Source organism: Heterodontus francisci, chromosome 11 (genome assembly GCF_036365525.1).
Source record: "Heterodontus francisci isolate sHetFra1 chromosome 11, sHetFra1.hap1, whole genome shotgun sequence".
NCBI classification, from domain to species: Eukaryota; Metazoa; Chordata; class Chondrichthyes; order Heterodontiformes; family Heterodontidae; genus Heterodontus; species Heterodontus francisci.
The window spans coordinates 76,093,959-76,114,112 of NC_090381.1; the positions used below are offsets into that span (position 1 = coordinate 76,093,959).

Here is a 20,154-nt window from a genome sequence, read left to right on the forward strand (position 1 = left end):
ATTTATACTAACCCTACAGTAATCCCATGTTCCCTACCTACACTAGGGGCAATTTACAATGGCCAATTTACCTATCAACCTGCAAGTCTTTGCCGGTGGGAGGAAACCGGAACACCCGGTGAAAACCCACACGTTCACAGGAAGAACTTGCAAATTCCGCACAGGTAGTACCCAAAATTGAACCCGGGTCCTTGGAGCTGTGAAGCTGTGGTGCTAACCACTGCGCCACTGTGCCGCCCATATGAAAGCCAACATACCATTTGCCTTTTTTACAGCCTGTTGCACCTGCATGCTTACCTTCAGCGACTGGTGTATGGGAGCACCCAGGTCTCGTTGCATATTCCCCTCTCTCAGTTTATAGCCGTTCAGATAATAATCTGCCTTCCTGTTTTTGCTACCAAAGTGGATAACCTCACATTTATCCACATTATACTGCATCTGCCATGCATTTGCCCACTCACTCAACTTGTCCAAATCACCCTGAAGCCTCTCTGCATCCTCCTCACAACTCACCCTCCCACCCAGTTTTGTGTCATCCCTAAATTTGGAGATATTACATTTAGTTCCCTCATCTAAATCATTGATATATATTGTGAAGAGCTGGGGTCCTAGCACCGATCCCTGCGGTACCCTACTAGTCGCTGCCTGCCATTTGGAAAAAGATCCATTTGTTCCTACTCTTTGTTTCCTGTCCGCCAACCAATTTGCTATCCATCGTAATACAGTACCCCCAATCCCATGCGCTTTAATGTTACATGCTAATCTCTTATGTGGGACTTTGTCGAAAGCCTTCTGAAAGTCCAAATAAACCACATCCCCTGGCTCCCCTCATCAACTCTGCTAGTTACATCCTCGAAGAATTCTAGTATATTTGTCAAGCATGATTTCCCTTTTGTAAATCCATGCTGACTCTGTCAGATTCTACCACTGTTCTCCAAATGCCGTGCCATAAAATCTTTTATAATGGACTCTAGAATTTTCCCCACTACCCACGTCAGGCTGACTGGTCTATAATTCTCTGTTTTCTCTGTACCTCCCTTTTTAAATAGTGGGGTTACATTATCTACCCTCCAATCTGTAGGAACTGTTCCAGAGACTATAGAGTCTTGAAAGATGACCACCAATGCATCCAATATTTCCCGGGCCACTTCCTTAAGTAGGGATGTAGATTATCAAGCCCTGGGGATTTATCGGCCTTCAATCCCATCAATTTCCCCAACACCATTTTTCTACTAATACTGATTTCCTTCAGTTCCTCCCTCTCACTAAACCCTGTGTTCCCCAACATTTCTGGTATGATATTTGTGCCCTTCTTTGTGAAGATAAAAACAAAGTATGCATTTAGTTGGTCAGCCATTTCTTTGTTCCCCATAATAAACTCCCCTGTTTCTGACTGTAAGGGACCTACACTTGGCTTCACCAATCTTTCTCTTCACATACCTTTAGAAACTTTTACAGTTTTTATGTTCCCCGCAAACTTACTCTCATACTCTATTTTCCCCTTCTTAATCAATCCCTTGGTCCTCCATTGCTGAATTCTAAACTGTTCCCAATCCTCAGGTCTATTGTTTTTTTCCGCCGAATTTGTATGCCTCTTCCTCGGATCTAATGCTATCTCTAATTTCCCTTGTAAGCCATGGTTTGGCTACCTTTCCTGTTTTACTTTTGTGCCAGGCAGGAATAAACAATTGTTGCAGTTCATCCATGCGCTCTTTGAATGTTTGCCATTGCCTACCCACCAGCATCCTTTTAAGTAATGTTGCCCAATCCATCATAGCCAACTCACTCCTCATACCTTCGTAGTTTCCTTTATTAAGATTCAGGACCCTAGTCTCAGAATCAACTACGTCACTCTCCACCTTGATGAAGAATTCTATCATATTATGGTCGCTCATCCCCAAGGGATCTCGCACAACTAGATTGTCAATTATTCCTCTCTCATTATACAATACCCAGTCCAGGATGGCCTGTTCTCTAGTTTGTTCCTCAACATATTGGTCCGGAAAACCATCCTGTATACACTCCATGAATTCTTCCTCTACAGTACTATGACTAATTTGATTTGCCCAATCTATATGCCGATTAATATCACCCATAATTACAGATATTCCTTTATCGCATGCGTCTCTAATTTCTTGTTTAATGCCATTCCCAACATCACCACTACAATTTGGGAGTTTATATACAACCCCCGCTGACGAATATAAGAGCAGGGAGGTTATGATGGAGCTGTATAAAATGCTAGTTAGGCCACAGCTGGAGTACTGTGTACAGTTCTGGTCACCACATTACAGGAAGGATGTGATTGCACTGGAGAGGGCATAGAGGAGATTCACCAGGATGTTGCCTGGGCTGGAGCATTTCAGTTATGAAGAGAGACTGTTTTCCTTAGAGCAGAGAAGGCTGAGGGGGGACCTGATTGAGGTATACAAAATTATGAGGGGCATTGATAGATCAGATAGGAAGAAACTTTTTCCCTTAGCGGAATGGTCAATAACCAGGGGGCATAGATTTAAGGTAAGGGGCAGGAGGATTAGAGGGGATTTGAGAAAAAAATTTTTCACCCAGAGGGTGGTTGGAATCTGGAACACACTGCCTGAACGGTGGTAGAGGCAGGAACTCTCACAACATTTAAGAAGCATTTAGATGAGCACTTGAAACGCCATAGCATACAAAGCTACGGGCCAAGTGCGGGAAAATGGGATTAGATTAGATGGGTGTTTGATGGTCGGCGCAGACACGTTGGGTCGAAGGGCCTGTTTCTGAGCTGTATAACTCTATGACCCTATGACATCTCTGCTTCACGCCAATGAAGATATGGAAGAGACTGGAGAGGTCGCTGTTTTTCTTGACTTGTACATACTGATTTTAATGAAACTGCTTCACCATGGCCAGGAACCTGGGTGGGCATCCAAGTTTTTCAAGGATTTTGCAAAGTCCATCTCTGCTCACAGTATCACTGCTAAAGCATTCACTGAACAAGTAATTACATAGGTTTTTGTCCTCCTTTAAATTACTCCATATTTATCATGTAATTAAAGTAGTCGTTTGGTAATACAGGACTTGAGTATTGCTGAAAACAGAGACATTTTGTCGAAGCTTTTCGTCTTGCATTCATCAGGACAAATCGCAAGAATACGAATATAAGCGAAGCAACAAATTTATACTGTATGAGAAGAGAGTGCTGATTGGTTGACAAGTGGACTCTGACTGGTAGAGGCGTTGCCATGGAGAATGCACCAGTTTATGGTGACTGACAGTTAACTGCCAAGCTTGTTTGAAATTTAAACCAGGCAGCTTGACTTTGATTAGTCAAGGCATTGCCCTGAGGAATGAACCAGCGAATGGTCATCACATATTTGGTTTAGCTGAAACAGGCACAATGGGCTGAATTTTACACTCTAAAAATGGCATGCATCCCGCGAGAATGCGTCGTCCCTGAGCCCCCGCGATATTACGCACACCCCTGGCAACGGCGTCCGGTGCCACCGCGCAGGCACCATTTTTAAAAGGCATTAAGCCCTTCAGTACAATTTTAATATTTAAAGTGGTAGCATTGTAAAAGGTTATCAGTCAAAAATTTGTGTGATGGAGGCCCTTCCCCAACCCCACCAATGGTCATATGCGTGGCACCTAATGGCAGGAAACACTTTCTTCCCTTCCCAAACTTTACCCCCCAACCTTCTGACATTCAGCCTCTAACCATTCCCACCATTCACACAACCAATAACATTTTGTTATCCCCCCCTCCCCACCAGGTTGTCGCCTGGAACTCCATGCAGAGTTCCGAAGGCATGCGGAGTACGAACGGCGGCTGTAATATCGGCATGGGATGGCCGCCACCTGCAGGTAAGTTTATTTGCATCATATGTGGTACAATTTGCATATGTATATGAAAGGACCGGGGAACCGCACCAAGGACCCCCCGCTTTCGGTAATATGCGGCAGGCCCTTCTTGATGTTGCGGGTCGAGGCAGGCCTCTCCCAGCAGGATTTTACTGGCTCCCGCGCTGCGACCCGCGGCGTCGTGGGGCCGGTAACATTCAGCCCAATGCTTGTACATGTTTTTTCTGTCTGCAAAGAACAAGGCCCTGTGTATTGTTATGATCCTGTAGTTTTTTTTTCTTTTCTGGGAAGTTTGCAGTGTGCCTTTAAAGGCTGTAAAGGGGTCAGTATTCTTTAAGAACCAGAAAGCCCCAGGAATTACTAAGATGCAGCATTTTGGTTGCCATTGGATACAACCATACGGGGAGGGAACCAACCAGCTTCAAAGAATGCATCCTGGCTACCCGGCAACAGCCATTCAGAGAACAAGGACAAAATATACAATGTTGCAATTACATTTTTGAACTGGCTTTTGAGACAGTTAACTGTCTGCCAGCTTATACTGAAGGAAATGAGAGTTCTCACTCGGTTTATTCAAACCTTATTTATTATACTCTCAGAATTCTGATTAGTCAAGCCAGATTAATTTCTTAAAAGAAAATAACAAATTACTTTAACTACTAAACTGTAATTGCTGAATTAATCACTGGAAGAAGAGCCTCACTTCAACTGGAACTGGACTACTGACTGTCCTACTGTTAAACCTTTTTATCCCCATCGGACAGCTGTGAGAACTTCAAGCAACCTTGGACAGTTCCACATTGGAAGATTCCACCTTGGCAAGAGCGTAAATCTGCAAGGACACTAATTTCTTTCTATTTTAATTGTTGTTTATAGCTTAGCATTGTTTAAGAATTTAGATTTTCTAATTAAACGGTTAATTTGTTAATGTAAAGACACCTGGTTTGGTTTGCCCCATTCGGGGGTTAATAGATGGTCAATTTAGTAGTGGTTTTCTTTAATTTGGAAAGTTTAAAGTAATATGTTAGGCGATTTTCAGAGTGGCGGGACTGATTTGACAATGCGTTTCTCCCACTGCAATCAGAATCATATTTTTGATTGGGGGCTTTCTCTTGAGCGCAACAGTGTTAATATATGTAGCTTCCAGTACGCGCAAATGCGCCACACTGTGAGCACGACAGACAAACTTAAATTGGTTGGCAGCGTAATTCTTAGCACACTGAGGATTATTTAGCAAATGTTGTCCAATCGCGGAATCACATCTATTGTTGGACACTGTGTTTTGAGTTTTGAAAGCAAGGGCTGGTTGGATACGGCCTGTACCTTGCCCATTGCGAACAGCAGAAGCGACATCTTGTTTGATACGATCTGCCAGTCTTTAGGATGTACGGCCTATATACCTAGCATCACATTGGCATTGAAATTCATATACCACACTATTAATTTGTGTGATAAGCAGAACGTATTTTTGGATTGACGGCAGCATCTGTTAGTAGCAAACAACACACGTGTTTGTTCTTGCACATGGTTTCAATTTTGGTGTGCTGTCATCCCAAATCAAATGGGAAGAGGTATTTGCTGAGTTCGAACTCCTCTACTCCCAAATTTCCCGCCACAAACCAGCGTCCACCAAAGACGCTGAATCCTTGAAAGCGCACCTAGCTGATCTATGCACGCATATTGCGGGATTCTGAACGACATGTCTGATTTCCACATGCAACTTGAATGTCTTATACCGTTACGGGGTCTTAAGACCAACCCGGACATACACATCAGTAAACCTGACAAAGGGACGGGCATAGTCACCCTTAACAAGCGTGAATGCAAGAATAGTCCTTAACATAGTCACCCTTAACAAGCGTGACTATGTCAACAAAATGCACACCAGTCTTAATAGGTCCAAATTCATATACATTGGATCTGCTGCTCAACATGACTGGACTGCCTTGCTTGAAAGTAAGCTAGAAAAAAAATTGCTGGACTTGTATAACAAAAATGAGCTGCCGGGTGATATATATCACAGGAGTCGTCCTCATGGCTCGCTGTGTCCGTGTATGTATGGGCTGCCCAAGACACACAAAAATAATGTCCCTCTATGCCCTATCTTATCTATGACCAGTTCTGCACAACATGAATTGGCAAATGGTTGGGCGAATTGTTACACAGTGAAGGATTCCTTCACATTTGCAAAGACCACACAGCATATCGATAGCAATGCCATGTCCATGTGCTAATTTGACATTGCTAGCCTACTCACCAATGCACCACTTAAGGAAGCCATAGATATTTGTGTTGCAGCATATCATGGTGATCTAGACCTGCCACCCATTGTGTCAATCAGTATTCACTGAACTTATGAACGCAACAACTCGCGCAGTTGAGTTCAAATTTAATGACACCATGTATGATCAAATAGATGGTGTTGCCATGAGATCCCCTGTAGACCCAGCTCTCGCAAACATCTTTGTTGAGTTCCATGAGAAACGTGTCTTCGAGGGAATGACACCTAACCTATCTCTTGCATATTTCTGATATGGTGTTGATATGTTTGCTATGTATGAATCCGCAGTTGCATGTAATAATTTCTTTACACGTCTTAATGGGCTCCTGCACTCAAATTCACTGTTCAAATGGAGCAGTCAAATCAGCTCCCTTTCCTTGACGTACCAGTTGAGAAATCTACTAAGGGGTTCTCTACCACTGTCTACTGCAAGCCTACCTTCACTGATCAATACACTCATTGGAATTCTTACAGCTCCATGAGCTATAGGATTGGCCTTATCGGCAACCTTGTAAATAGGGCCCGAACCATTTGCTCACCATGCAAGCTTGATGCTGAAATAGGGCGAATCAAAGACATCCTGCGTCACAATGGCTACCATGATCAGATCATTTCTCGTATGAACGAGTCTAAGGCTGTCATTTTTGGCCCGGAAAAGTGCCCAGTCTACCTCACATTAGCCTGGAAAGGTAATATATCCCAAAAATTTGAGCAACAGGTGAAGCTAGCTGTTTCAAGCTGTTACTATGCAGGAGCAACACATGTGGTGTTCGCCATGAACAGGATGCTGCTGTCAAGCTAAAAAGATGTTCTGTCTATCAAACAGATGACTAATTTGATACATAAATTTAAATGGCAGTGCGACACAAATATATCGGCCATATGTTCCAAAGACTGGCGGATCATATAAAACAACAGGTCCCTTCCACTGTTCCCAACAGGCAAGGTACAGGCCGTACCCAACCAGCCCGTGCCTGTAAAACTCAAAACACAGGGCTGAATTTTACCGGCCCCTTGATGCCATGGGTCGCGGTGCGAGGGCTGTTAAAATTCTGTGAGGAGAGGCCCGCCTTGATCCCGAAGTCAAGAAAGGCCCGCCACATACTACCGGCGGCGGGGGACCTTGGGGTGGCCCCCACCGCATGGCAGCGGCACCTCAATTACCATATTCAAAACAGTACTTAACTCTGCAGATTATGCAGCCCGCCGCCTCTCGATGTACATTTCCGGATTTTACGTTGAATGGGCGGCCGTCTCGTGCCATCCTGTTCCCAAACAGAAAAGCCTGCGGGTCATCAGAGGCAGAAGTTTTCTCTACCAAGGTAAGTTCCGATAGTCAGGGGTGTCACTCTGCATTCTGGAAGGGAGGAGGTGGGTGGGGACCACAGGGCTCTCCGCTCTACATTCTTAAAGGGGGGAGGGAGGGGGTTTGGGATTACTGGAGGGAATGCTCTGCAGGCATGAAGGGAGATACTGTGTACCCTCCCTCCGTAAACAGTGTACGTTCCAGGGTAATTGTGAAGGAGCAGTGGCACTCCAGTCACCCTTTGTGTGAGGAGGGTGCCAGAAAGGGCAGGAGCATTAAGGTTATATGGATGGTGGGGGCAACTGATGCAGCTGTATCTTGATGTGGTCATGCTCTGCCACTCAGTATTGGCCAAGATGGGCAATGCCATGCCACGCCACGCCACATAGCTGATCCATGAAAGCACCTGATGTACCCGTCAACACCAATCCCTGCACTGTTAGGAACCTTCAAATAAATGATGAAATTAACTTTATTTATCACATGGAAATGGGTATGGTTATCCTACATTGTGTGATCCTCTGCTTGAGGATCCATATGCACCGGAGCCAAAAAATCAACAGGCAGGTGCAGTCCATGTAGAGGCTCCCGGTCGTGAGCAGCAGCCCACAAGGGGAGCTTGCCATTACAGTTACTGTGAATCTACAGGCTCCACATGACATGCCATCGGATGTCAGAGCACCAGTGTCAGAGGCGGTTGCATGTGTAGAGAAGGTGGTGGCACGTCTCTGTGCCCTGCTCAAAGATGACCTGCAGCCCATGGGCTTTGGTGGACATCCTATGCCTGCGGACCTCATAGTGGCAGCGGTTCTCAAACTTGATGCCAAGGCAGCTTTTCAGGGGCTCACTGGAGATCTTTGTGGGGTCACACAGTCAGCAGTGCAACGCTGCATCCGGGAGGTCACTGATGCCTTGCACTGGATAGCCAGTGAGTATGTCCGCTTCAAGACAGACTCTCACAGCCGGGCCCAAAGGGCCATCCGTTTCAGCACCATTGCCGGAGAACCACAGCTACTCACCTCCCAGAACATAGAACAGTACAGCACAGTACAGGCCCTTCGGCCCACAATGTTGTGCCGAACCTTTAGCCTACTCTAAGATCAAACTAACTACCTACCCTTCATTCTACTATCATCCATGTACCTATCCAAGAGTCGCTTAAATGCCCCTAATGTATCTGCTTCCACTACTAACGCTGGCAGCGCAGTCCACGACCCCACCACTTTCTGTGTAAAGAACCTACCTCTGACATCTCCCCGAAACCTTCCTCCAATCACCTTAAAATTATGCCCCCTGGTGATAGCCCTTTCCACCCTGGGAAAAAGTCTCTGGCTATCCACTCTATCTATGCCTCTCATCATCTTGTTCCCCTCTATCAAGTCACCTCTCATCCTTCTTCGCTCCAATGAGAAAAGCCCTAGCTCCCTCAATCTTTCTTCGTAGGACATGCCCTCCAGTCCAGGCAGCATCCTGGTAAATCTCCTCTGCACCCTCTCTAAAGCTTCCACATCCTTCCTATAATGAGGCGACCAGAACTGAACACAATATTCCAAGTGTGGTCAAACCAGGGCCTTATAGAGCTGCAGCATAACCTCGCGGCTCTTAAACTCAATCCCCCTGTTAATGAAAGCCAACACACCATATGCCTTCTTAACAACCCTATCAACTTGGGTGGCAACTTTGAGCGATCTATGGACATGGACCCCAAGATCCCTCTGTTCCTCCACACTACCAAGAATCCTGTCTTTAAGCCTGTATTCCGCATTCAAATTCGACCTTCCAAAATGAATCACTTCACACTTTTCCAGGTTGAACTCCATCTGCCACTTCTCAGCCCAGCTCTGCATCCTGTCAATGTCCCGTTGCAACCTACAACAGCCTTCCACACTATCCACAACTCCAGCAACCTTCGTGTCATCGGCAAACTTGCTAACCCAGCCTTCCACTTCCTCATGCAAGTCATTTATAAAAATCACAAAGAGCAGAGGTCCCAGAACAGATCCCTGCGGAACACCACTGGTCACCGAGCTCCAGGCTGAATACTTTCCATCTACTACCACCCTCTGTCTTCTATGGGCCAGCCAATTCTGTATCCAGACAGCCAACCTTCCCTGTATCCCATGCCTCCTTACTTTCTGAATGAGCCTACCATGGAGAACCTTATCAAACGCCTTGCTAAAATCCAAATACACCACATCCACTGCTCTTCCTTCATCAATGTGTTTTGTCACATCTTCAAAGAATTCAATAAGGCTTGTGAGGCATGACCTGCCCCTCACAAAGCCACGCTGACTGTCTCTGATCAAACTATGCTTTTCCAAATAATCATAAATCTTGTCTCTCAGAATCCTCTCCAATAATTTGCCCACTACCGACGTAAGACTGACTGGTCTATAATTCCCAGGGTTATCCCTATTCCCTTTCTTGAACAAGGGAACAACATTTGCCACCCTCCAATCATCCGGCACTACTCCAGTGGACAGTGAAGACGCAAAGATCATCACCAAAGGCGCAGCAATCTCTTCCCTCGCTTCCCGTAATATCCTTGGGTATATCCCATCTGGCCCCGGGGACTTATCTGTCCTCATATCATTCAAAATTTCCAGCACATCCTCCCTCTTAACCTCAACCTGTTCGAGCATATCAGCCTGTTCCACGCTGTCCTCACAAACGACCAGGTCCCTCTCACTAGTGAATACTGAAGCAAAGTATTCATTTAGGACCTCCCCTACCTCCTCCGACTCCAGGCACAAGTTCACTCCACTATCCCTGATCGGCCCTACCCTCACTCTGGCCATCCTCTTGTTCCTCACATAAGTGTAGAACACCTTGGGATTTTCCTTAATCCTACCCGCCAAGACTTTTTCATGTCCCCTTCTAGCTCTCCTAAGTCCATTCGTCAGTTCCTTCCTGGCTACTTGTAACCCTCTAGAGCCCTGTCTGATCCTTGCTTCTTCAACCTTAAGTAAGCTTCTTTCTTCCTCTTGACTAGCTGTTCCACATCTCTTGTCATCCAAGGTTCCTTCACCCTACCATCCCTTCCCTGCCTCATCGGGACAAACCTATCCAGCAGTCGCAGCAAGTGCTCCCTAAACAACCTCCACATTTCTGTCGTGCATTTCCCTGAGAACATCTGTTCCCAATTTATGCTCCCCAGTTCCTGCCTAATAGCATTGTAATTCCCCCTCCCCCAATTAAATATTTTCCCATCCCATCTGCTCCTGTCCCTCTCCATGACTATAGTAAAGGTCAGGGAATTGTGATCACTATCACTGAAGTGCTCTCCCACCGATAGATCTGCCACCTGGCCTGGTTCGTTGCCAAGCACCAAGTCCAACATAGTCTCCCCTCTAGTCGGCCTATCTACATATTGAGTCAGGAAACCTTCCTGGACACACCTGACAAAAACTGCTCCATCCAAACTATTTGCACTAAGGAGGTTCCAATCAATATTAGGGAAGTTGAAGTCACCCATGACAACAACCCTGTTACTTCTGCACCTTTCCAAAATCTGCCTCCCAATCTGTTCCTCCATGTCTCTGTTGCTATTGGGGGGTCTATAGAAAACTCCCAACAAAGTGACTGCTCCTTTCCAGTTTCTGACTCCACCCATAATGACTCAGTAGACAAACCCTCCTCGACGACCTCCCTTTCTGCAGCTGTGATACTATCCCTGATTAGCAATGCCACTCCCCCGCCTCTTTTACCTCCCTCCCTATTCCTTTGAAACATCTAAACCCCGGAACATCCATTCCTGCCCCTGTGATAGCCACGTCTCCGTAATGGCCACAACATCGTAGCTCCAAGTACTGATCCATGCTCTAAGTTCATCACCCTTATTCCTGACACTTCTTGCGTTAAAATAGACACACTTCAACCCATCATACTGGCTGCAACTTTGCCCTGTCAACTGTCTAACCTTCCTCACGGACTCTCTGCACTCGGTATCTGCCTGTTCAACAGCTACCCCATCCACTGATCCGTAGCCCCGGTTCCCATCCCCCTGCCAAACTAGTTTAAACCCTCCCGAAGAGCTCTAGCAAACCTCCCGCCCAGGATATTGGTGTCCCTCCAGTTCAGATGCAACCCGTCCTTCTTGTACAGGTCCCACCTTCCCCAGAAGGTATCCCAATGATCCACATATCTGAATCTCTCCCTCCTACACCAGTTCTGTAGCCACGTGTTCAGCTGCACTCGCTCTCTGTTTCTCGCCTCACTAGCACGTGGCACCGGTAACAATCCTGAGAATACTACTCTGCTCATCCTGCCTTTCAGCTTCCAACCTAACTCCCTATATTCGCTTTTCAGGTCCTCATCCCTTTTTCTAGCTATGTCATTGGTACCGATATGTACCACGACCTCTGGCTGCTCCCCCTCCCCCTTAAGAATCCTGTAGGCTCGCTCCGAGACATCCCTGACCCTGGCACCTGGGAGGCAACATACCATCCGGGAGTCTCGATCGCGACCACAGAATCTCCTGTCTGTTCCTCTAACCACTGAATCTCCTATCACTGTCGCTCTCCTATTCTCCCCCCTTCCCTTCTGAGCCACCTCCTCTGCCAGCTCCAGCCAGACTGCCTTGTTCAGGTGGGAGGGTCTCTTCTTACCGTCGCTGGTGAAAAGGACCTCTCGCCTTGCCTGTACAGCCTTGAGGAGAATGAGCATGGAGGCTTCGCTGCAATGTGGGGTCACGAGCATACCTCTGCCATCCTTGTCTTTTGGTGTGGTCCTTTAAATGCAAAGGTGACTCCACTGTGTAACTACTCTAATGTCTGGCTGCAAGGTTTGTCTTGCACATGTTTGAAAACCAATGTAGGACTAGTGAGGAAATCTGTGCTGTTGTCAAGGTTTTTCAACTATTACACTTCGACGCATATTCACGAACACTTTGTTTCTGTGCAGCTGATCATAGTTATTGGTATAATATTTCGAGTTGGCAATGCAGCTAGAATATGAACGTATTTTCCTGTTTTTTTAACAAAGATCGTTTAATTGCAGTTAAATGTGTTTTCACATAACAATTGGCAGAGAACTGAATACAGATTCCAAATGCATATTAGACTGCGGCTTTTCACAGTCAGATGATTAGAAGCCCATATTATGTAAATATTCTTCAATCATGGTTTTATTTCTGTTGTGTATTTGCCTTTTATGGTGCATTTAAGTCTCACTTCCTGGAATGTGCAAAATCGAAATTATTCACCCAGGTGCGGCACGTCTACAAGAAGAAATGTAACACTTGAGTGGAAGAAGAAGATTGCAACTTCACAGGACACTGGGACACAGCAGGATAAGTATGTGGCAGCAAAGTGGAAAGTGCTGGAGAAACTCAGCAGGTCAGGCAGTATCTGTGGAGAGAGAAGCAGAGTTAATTTTCAGGTCTGAGAACTTGCTCACAGACCTGAAAGTTAACTCAGCTTCTCTCTCCACAGATGATGCCTGACCTGCTGAGTTTCTACAGCACTTTCTGCTTTGCTGCCAGTTGACAGCAACCCCACTCTTCAACAGTGAGGTATGTAGTTCTTTGACAGCTGTCAGGAAGCAAGGGTGCTTTAAATAGGGCCCCAGCACATGCTACACAGCTGTCAAATGGTTCTTCACTGCGTCGGATGTCCCGCCTTTCCCCATGTAATATTGCGGGGGGGGTGGGGGGTGGCTCGTTGCAGTAATGCTAATGAGCCCCTGTGTGTAATATCGCGGGGGCTCGGCGGCGACGCTGAATGCGGGCACACCGCCGGGTTCCAAGGGCGCCACCGCTTACAGTGCCCAACATTAGATGTGATTCCACTAGTGGACAACATTTGCTAAATAATCCTCAGTGTGCTAAGAATTACGCTGACAACCAATTTAAGATTGTCAGTCGGACTCGCAGTGTCGCACATTTGCGTGTACTGGAAGCTACATATATTAATACACAGGCCCTGTTCTTTGCAGACAGAAAGAACAGACACACATTGCGCCTGTTTCAGCTAAACAAAATAAGTGACAGCCATTCGCTGGTTCATTCCTCAGGACAATGCCTTGACTAGAGTCAAGCTGCCTGGTTTAAATTTCAAACAAGCTTGGCAGTTAACTGTCAGTCACCATAAACTGGTGCATTCTCCCATGGTGGCACCTCTACCAATCAGAGTCTACCTGCCAACCAATCAACACTTTTTTATTCTTTCATGGGTTGTGGGTGTCGCAGGCAAGGCCAGCATTTATTGCCCATCCCTAATTGCCCTTGACAATTGAGTGGCTTCCTAGGCCATTTCAGAGGGCAGTTAAGAGTCAACCACATTGCTGTGGTCTGGAGTTACATGTAGGCCAGACCAGGTAAGGATGGTTTCCTTCCCTAAAGAACATTAGTGAACCAGATGGGTTTTTACAACAATCGACAATAGTTTCATGGTCACCATTACACTGGCTTTTAATTCCGGATTTATTAATTGAATTCAAATTTCACCATCTGCCGTGGTGGGATTTGAACCCATGTCCCCAGAATATTCACCAAGGTCTCTGGATTACTAGTCCAGTGTTATTGCCACTATGCCACTGCCTCCCAGTATAAATTTGTTGCTTCCCTTACATTGGTATTCTTGCGATTGTCCTGATGAGTGCAAGACAAAAAGCTTCGACAAAATATATTTGTTTTCAGCAATAATTAAAATCCATGCAGACTATTTCATATATTTTTGCTCATCAGCGAAGAAACAAACAGGTCTCATACCTCTGAAGCTTCACCAGATATACCATGATGTCTTGAAGCATTATCGGCATATAGCCAATGTATTTTTGCAGCCTGCCCATCTTTTGGGGGTAGAGCTTCTGCAATAATCACTTTATCCTGAGGCAAAATCATCCCAGAGTTTCTAGCTACAGAAACAGCTGTTAACATATTATCCCCTAGTGGAACAAAGCTTTATTAGTACAGTAATGCAAAAAGACAATTAAGTCATTAACAGACAACAGAATCTTCCTATCTTTCTTTTTAAAATCATAGATGAAAATTCATTCCATTTTTATTTTACTTTCTCAGATTTACAAACAGAAGCAAATTTTGTTTGGTGTTATGCGATACTTTTGTTGTATTTTACACCCATTTCTGCTTAAAAGTGATGGGTCAAACAGGAAAGGTCAGAACATTCTCTGTAAGTACTCATCTCTACCCTCATGACACCTGTACAATAAACATGAATTAGCTTCCAATTTACGTTATGAATTATAACTGCTCCAGACATTATTTAAAACAATTTAGAGTCACTGAGTAATTATGGCACAGAAGAACAGAAGACCATTCTGCCCAGCGAGTCAATGCTGGCTCACTGTAGAGCAATCCAATCAGTTCCATTCCCCCACTTTATCCCCATAGCCATGCCAGTTTGTTTCTCTCAAGTGCCCATCCAAGTTCCTTTTGAAATTATTCATCGTTTCTACTTCCACCATCCTCATAGGGAGCAAGTTCCAGGTTAATACTACTTGCCGTGTAAAAAAAAAAGTTCTTCTTCACATCCCCCTGCCATCTCCTGCCCAAAACCTTCAATCTGTGTTCCCAGTCCTTCTAAAGTCAGCTAATGGGAACAGCTTTTCTGTCTACCTTATCTAAACTTGTCATACTCTTAGATGCCTCTATCAAATCTCCCATCAATCTCCTTTGCTACAAGCAGGAGAATAAGTCCAGTTTCTCCAACCTAATCTTGTATTTAAAATCTCTTATCCCTGGAACCATTCTGGTAAATCTCTTCTGCACCCTCTCAAGGACCCTCACATCCTTCCTGAAATGTGGTGACAAGAGTTGAAGCCTAACCACAGCTTTATAAAGGTTCAGCATACCGTCCCCGCTTTTGTACTCAATACCTCTATTTATGAAGCCCAAGACCCCATATGTTTGCTAACTACTCTCTCACTATGTCCTGCCGCCTTCAAAGATTGATGCACATGCAGCCACAGGTCCCTCTGTCCCTGTATACTCTTTAAAACTGTGCCATTAAGTCTATATTGCCTCTCCTTTCTGCCAAAATGCATCACCTCACACTCCTCTGTATTAAATTACATATGCCACTTGTCTGCCCATTAGGCTAACCTAGCTATGTCCTGTTGCAGTCAATTGGTATCATCCTCATTATTTACACCTCCAAGTTCGGTCTCCTCAGAAAATTTTGAAATTTTACTCTGTATTCCAATATCCAAGTCATTTACAATATATATCAAAAAAGCAGTGTTCCTAGCACTGACCCTTGGGGAACACCACTATCTCCCATCCTTCAGTCTAAAAGCAGCTATTTACCACGACTCGCTGTTTTCTGTCCTTAAGCCAATCTTTTATCCAAGCTGACACTGACCCTCCTATTCCATGAGCCTCAATTTTGTTAACCAGCCTTTTATATGGTACTTTGCCAAATGCTTTCTTAAAATCCATATAGACAACATCCATTGCTTTCCCTTCATCAACCTTCTCAGTTACTTTATCAAAAAATTAAATTTAGATTAGTCAAGCATGATCTGCCTTTTACAGATCCATGCTGGCTCTCCTTAATTAATTCAAACCTCTCTAAGTGCCTGTTGATTGTTTTCCCTGATTATTATTTCTGATGAATGTTCACATCTGAAATGCAATCAATTAACTGCACTGAAGTTCCATCTGATGTCAAAGACAGGGATCCTGCTTCCAAGAGCTGCTAGCCAATCAGAGGACCAGCAGCTCAACTGGGAGCATGGCCACTGCCGGTACTGCACAGGCCTTGGACCCAGGCCCAGCACTGGAACCCTGGATCTCAGGTAAGTGAGGTACCGTCGCCAGGGCCAGTCCAGAAGGCCCTGGCGAGGAGTATGCGGGTGGTGGTCATGCAGTCCAGGGGTATAAGGGGGGGGGTCCCCAGGGGCGGGGTGAACTGTTTCCCGGCACGGTTCCTCCATGGGCCACATATTTCCCGCGGAGGAGATGTTTTAGTTCATGTAACTTCAACATTTCCCAGGTCAAATGGAAGACAGTTCCTTATCTACAAAGTCAACATGTAAGGAAAGTAAAAAAAAAACTCTTTTGCTCTACCAAGGAATACTGGTAGAGAAATGGTAATGTGGAGGAGCAGGTGAGATGGGGAGAAAGGAGTAATATAAAAACAAATGTAGGCCCTCAACCCTGTTCCTCCATTCAATGAGATCAAGGCTGATCTGTATCCTAACTCCATGTACCTACCTTGACTTCATATCTCTTAATACTATTGGCTAGCAAAAATCTATCAATTTAAGATTTAAAACTAATAACTGAGCTAGCATCCATCATGGTGGAGAGTTCACACTTCTACCACCCTGTGTGAAGAAATGCTTCCTAATTTCTAGCCTGAATGTCCCGGCTCTGACTTTAAGGTTACACCCCTATGCCAACAGCAGAATAAAAATTCTAAAAACCTTAGTCAAATTACCCCTTAGCCTTCTATATTAAGAGTAATGTAACAAAATCAAAATACTTTTGTGGTGATATGAGGATGATTGCATTACTAAATTTGCTTTGCTTTTTGTTTCAAAGAGTCAGAGTCATGTATGGCATAGAAGGAAGCCAATCGGCCCATCGAGTCCACGCCGACTCGCCACCTAGCAATCTAGTCAGTCCCACTCCCCTGCTCGATCCCTGTAGCCCTGCAATTTTATTTCCTTCAAGTGCCCAATCCAAATTCCTTCTGAAATCATTGATTGTCTCCACTTCCATCACCCTCGTGGGCATTGTGGTCCAGGTCATTACCACTCGCTGCATAAACGAGTTCTCCCTCACATTCCCCCTGCATCTCTTGCCAAAAACCTTCAATCTGTGTTCCCTAGTCCTTGTACCATTAGGTAATGGGAACAGTTTTTCCTTGTCTAATTTATTTAAGCCTGTTATGATCTTGTACACCTCTATCAAATCTCCCCACAATTTCCAGTTTGCCAGTTCTGATGAAAGGTCACTGACCTGAAATGTTAACTCTGCTTCTCTTTCCACAGATGCTGCCAGACCTGTTGAGTATTTCTAGAAATTTTTGTTTTTACTCCCCTCAATGTTTAGTTTAGAGATACAGCACTGAAACAGGCCCTTCGGCCCACCGAGTCTGTGCCGACCATCAACCACCCATTTATACTAATCCTACACTAATTCCATATTCCTACCACATCCCCACCTGTCCCTATATTTCCCTACCACCAACCTGCAAGTCTTTGGCATGTGAGAGGAAACCGGAGCACCCGGAGGAAACCCACGCAGACACAGGGAGAACTTGCAAACTTCACACAGGCAGTACCCAGAATTGAACCCGGGTCGCTGGAGCTGTGAGGCTGTGGTGCTAACCACTGCGCCACTGTGCTGCCCCTTTGCTGTCCTTTGCTCCAGGAAGAACAACCCCAGCTTTTTCAATCTAACCTTGTAGCTAAGATCCCCCAGCCCTGGAACCATTCTGGTAAATCTCCTCTGCACCCTCTCAATGACCCTCACATCCTTCCTAAAGAGTGGTGCCGAGAACTGGACACAATACTCTAGCTGGGACCTTACCAGAGCTTTTTAAAGGTTCAGCATAACTTCCCTGCTTTTGTACTCAATACCTCAATTTATGAACACCATGAACCCATATGCTTTGCTAACCACTCTCTCAATATATCCTGCCACCTACAAAGATCGATGCACATGCACTCCCAGGTCCCTCTGTTCCTGCACACTCTTTAGAACTGCACCATTAAGTCTATATTACCCACCCTATCCCTTCTGCCAAAATGCATCACCTCACATTTGTCTGTATTAAAAGCCATGTCACTTTTCTGCCAAATAATCACTAAATAATGTACTGAACTATTTCATGGCTTAAACCTCGATGACAAATGCCATGTGGTCGCAGAAGTCATGTGCTCCAAAAGTACTGCAAAGTTTTAAGACTGCCATCCCCTCCCTATTTTCACTAAATTGTATCTAACTATGTGAAGTAGGAATGTGACAGTATGGAATGGAAAAGTAGTAAAATCAGGGAAATAATGTACAAGTATAAAATTAACTGAAAACAAAGTTTGAGTGAAAGAAATTAACAGATAATTGAAACTGAAAAGAAATTGTTCAGATGAAGAACCATTTAAAAATTTGGTCTTTTAATGGTTTGTGAAGGGGAGACCATTCACAGTATTGGTACACTTCTACTCAATGACCTAGATTTCACGGGGTGTCCAGAAATCAGGCCGCAATGTATTGGATCCAGATCACCCAGTAAAAGTTTCAGAAGTCTGAGGGCAAGGTCCCCCTCCTTATGGGGGCTGATAGCATAAGCATATGAGACATCATTCCTGCCCAGAAGTAGTAAGACATACCTCTGTTTGGATTTGTTGTTTTGAGACGCTGACTGGTAGTATCTGGAATTGGCATAGCATCTGGCTGAGGCACAGTGGAGGAAATGGAGCAGAATATTCATATATTTGCCATACATTGAAGTGATATGGCTGAGTAGAAGTACCTCATTGTTAAACTGACGCTCTCAATTCCAGGGGGGCTTTCAGCTCCCTGAATATGCCTTCAGATTTCACAGCTCCTCTACAACCTAATGCAATGAAGACTTTCCAGAGGAACTTACTACATGTGCATTCAGTTTCTGGCAATTTAAACAAAGGTCACCAGATTTAGTCAATTCTTCCAAGGACCAAATTATGCCCTTACAACATTAACCCAGCAAATGATCTATATTGCAAACTCAGATTTAATACTTCCTCTAGAACCCAACATTACTAATGTGAGCAGAACCCTTAGTTGACTCCCTTACGTAACTTCACAGACTCATCTCCATTCTGTATACTATATCCACTTGCATGACAAAAGATAACACACAGAAAACCTTAACAAGACCTGACAACATGATTTAAAACAACAGTTACTGGAGGAGAAACAGTATGAGGTACAGAATGGCCTACTTCTGTGCTTAAATGACTCAATGGCCCCATGACTTGCCCTTTATATCACCATCTGCAGCAAAATAAGACATAATCTAGAGCCCATACATTTTACATACCATACTTCATGTAAGCTTCTCAAATTTTACCCCTCCATATATGACAATTGCAGAGGACAATTGCAGCTGCTCACCTGCACATATTCTGGTCATGAGCTACTCAGGAATCTGGGAAACTACAAGGACCACTGCCCCCAAACTATGGAGAACAAAGCCCAATGCTTGCTAAACTTACCCACTGGAGGGCAAGGGAAACATGCAGGCTAGTGCACCTTAAGCTTTTAGCTCAAAGATAGCACAGTCCTTTATGTGGCTGAAGCTCCAAGAATACATCCCAAACTGAATGAGTAATGTTTGACAGCTGAACGGCATAAAAACCAAGCATTTTGGACCAACCAACAGGAGCTTCTCATGCCATTAGAAGAACAAGGCTTCAACTACACATCCAGTCCTTAGAATACTTTTCTCAAGGCAAAGGTTTGTCTGACTAACATGACAAAATTTTTTTTTTTAGGAGGCAACAAGGAGGATCGATGAGGGTAGTGCATTTGATGTAGTCTTTATGGATTTTAGCAAGGCTTTTGATAAAGCTCACATGGCAGACTGGTCAGGAAAGTAAAAGCCCATGGGATCCAAGGCAAAGTGGCAAGTTGGGTCCACAACTGGCTCAGAGGCAGGAAACAAAGGTTAATGGTCAATCGTCTTTTTGTGTCTGAAAGGCTTTTTCCAGTGGTGTTCCGCAGGCCTCAGTACAAGTCCCTTGCTTTTTGTGGTATACATCAACCATATGG

At 44.8% G+C, this 20,154-nt stretch overlaps 1 protein-coding gene across 5 annotated transcripts in view; it reads right to left on the reverse strand.

The window, feature by feature from the left end:
- The window catches only part of LOC137375309 (polyamine-transporting ATPase 13A3-like), a 251,151-nt gene that overhangs the window by 35,702 nt on the left and 195,295 nt on the right, over nt 1-20,154 (reverse strand). For all 5 annotated transcript variants that reach the window (XM_068042279.1, XM_068042277.1, XM_068042275.1 and 2 more), the window contains one exon: nt 14,143-14,318. In XM_068042279.1, the coding sequence (XP_067898380.1) occupies nt 14,143-14,318 (176 nt within the window). The remainder of the gene's footprint in view (nt 1-14,142; nt 14,319-20,154) is intronic.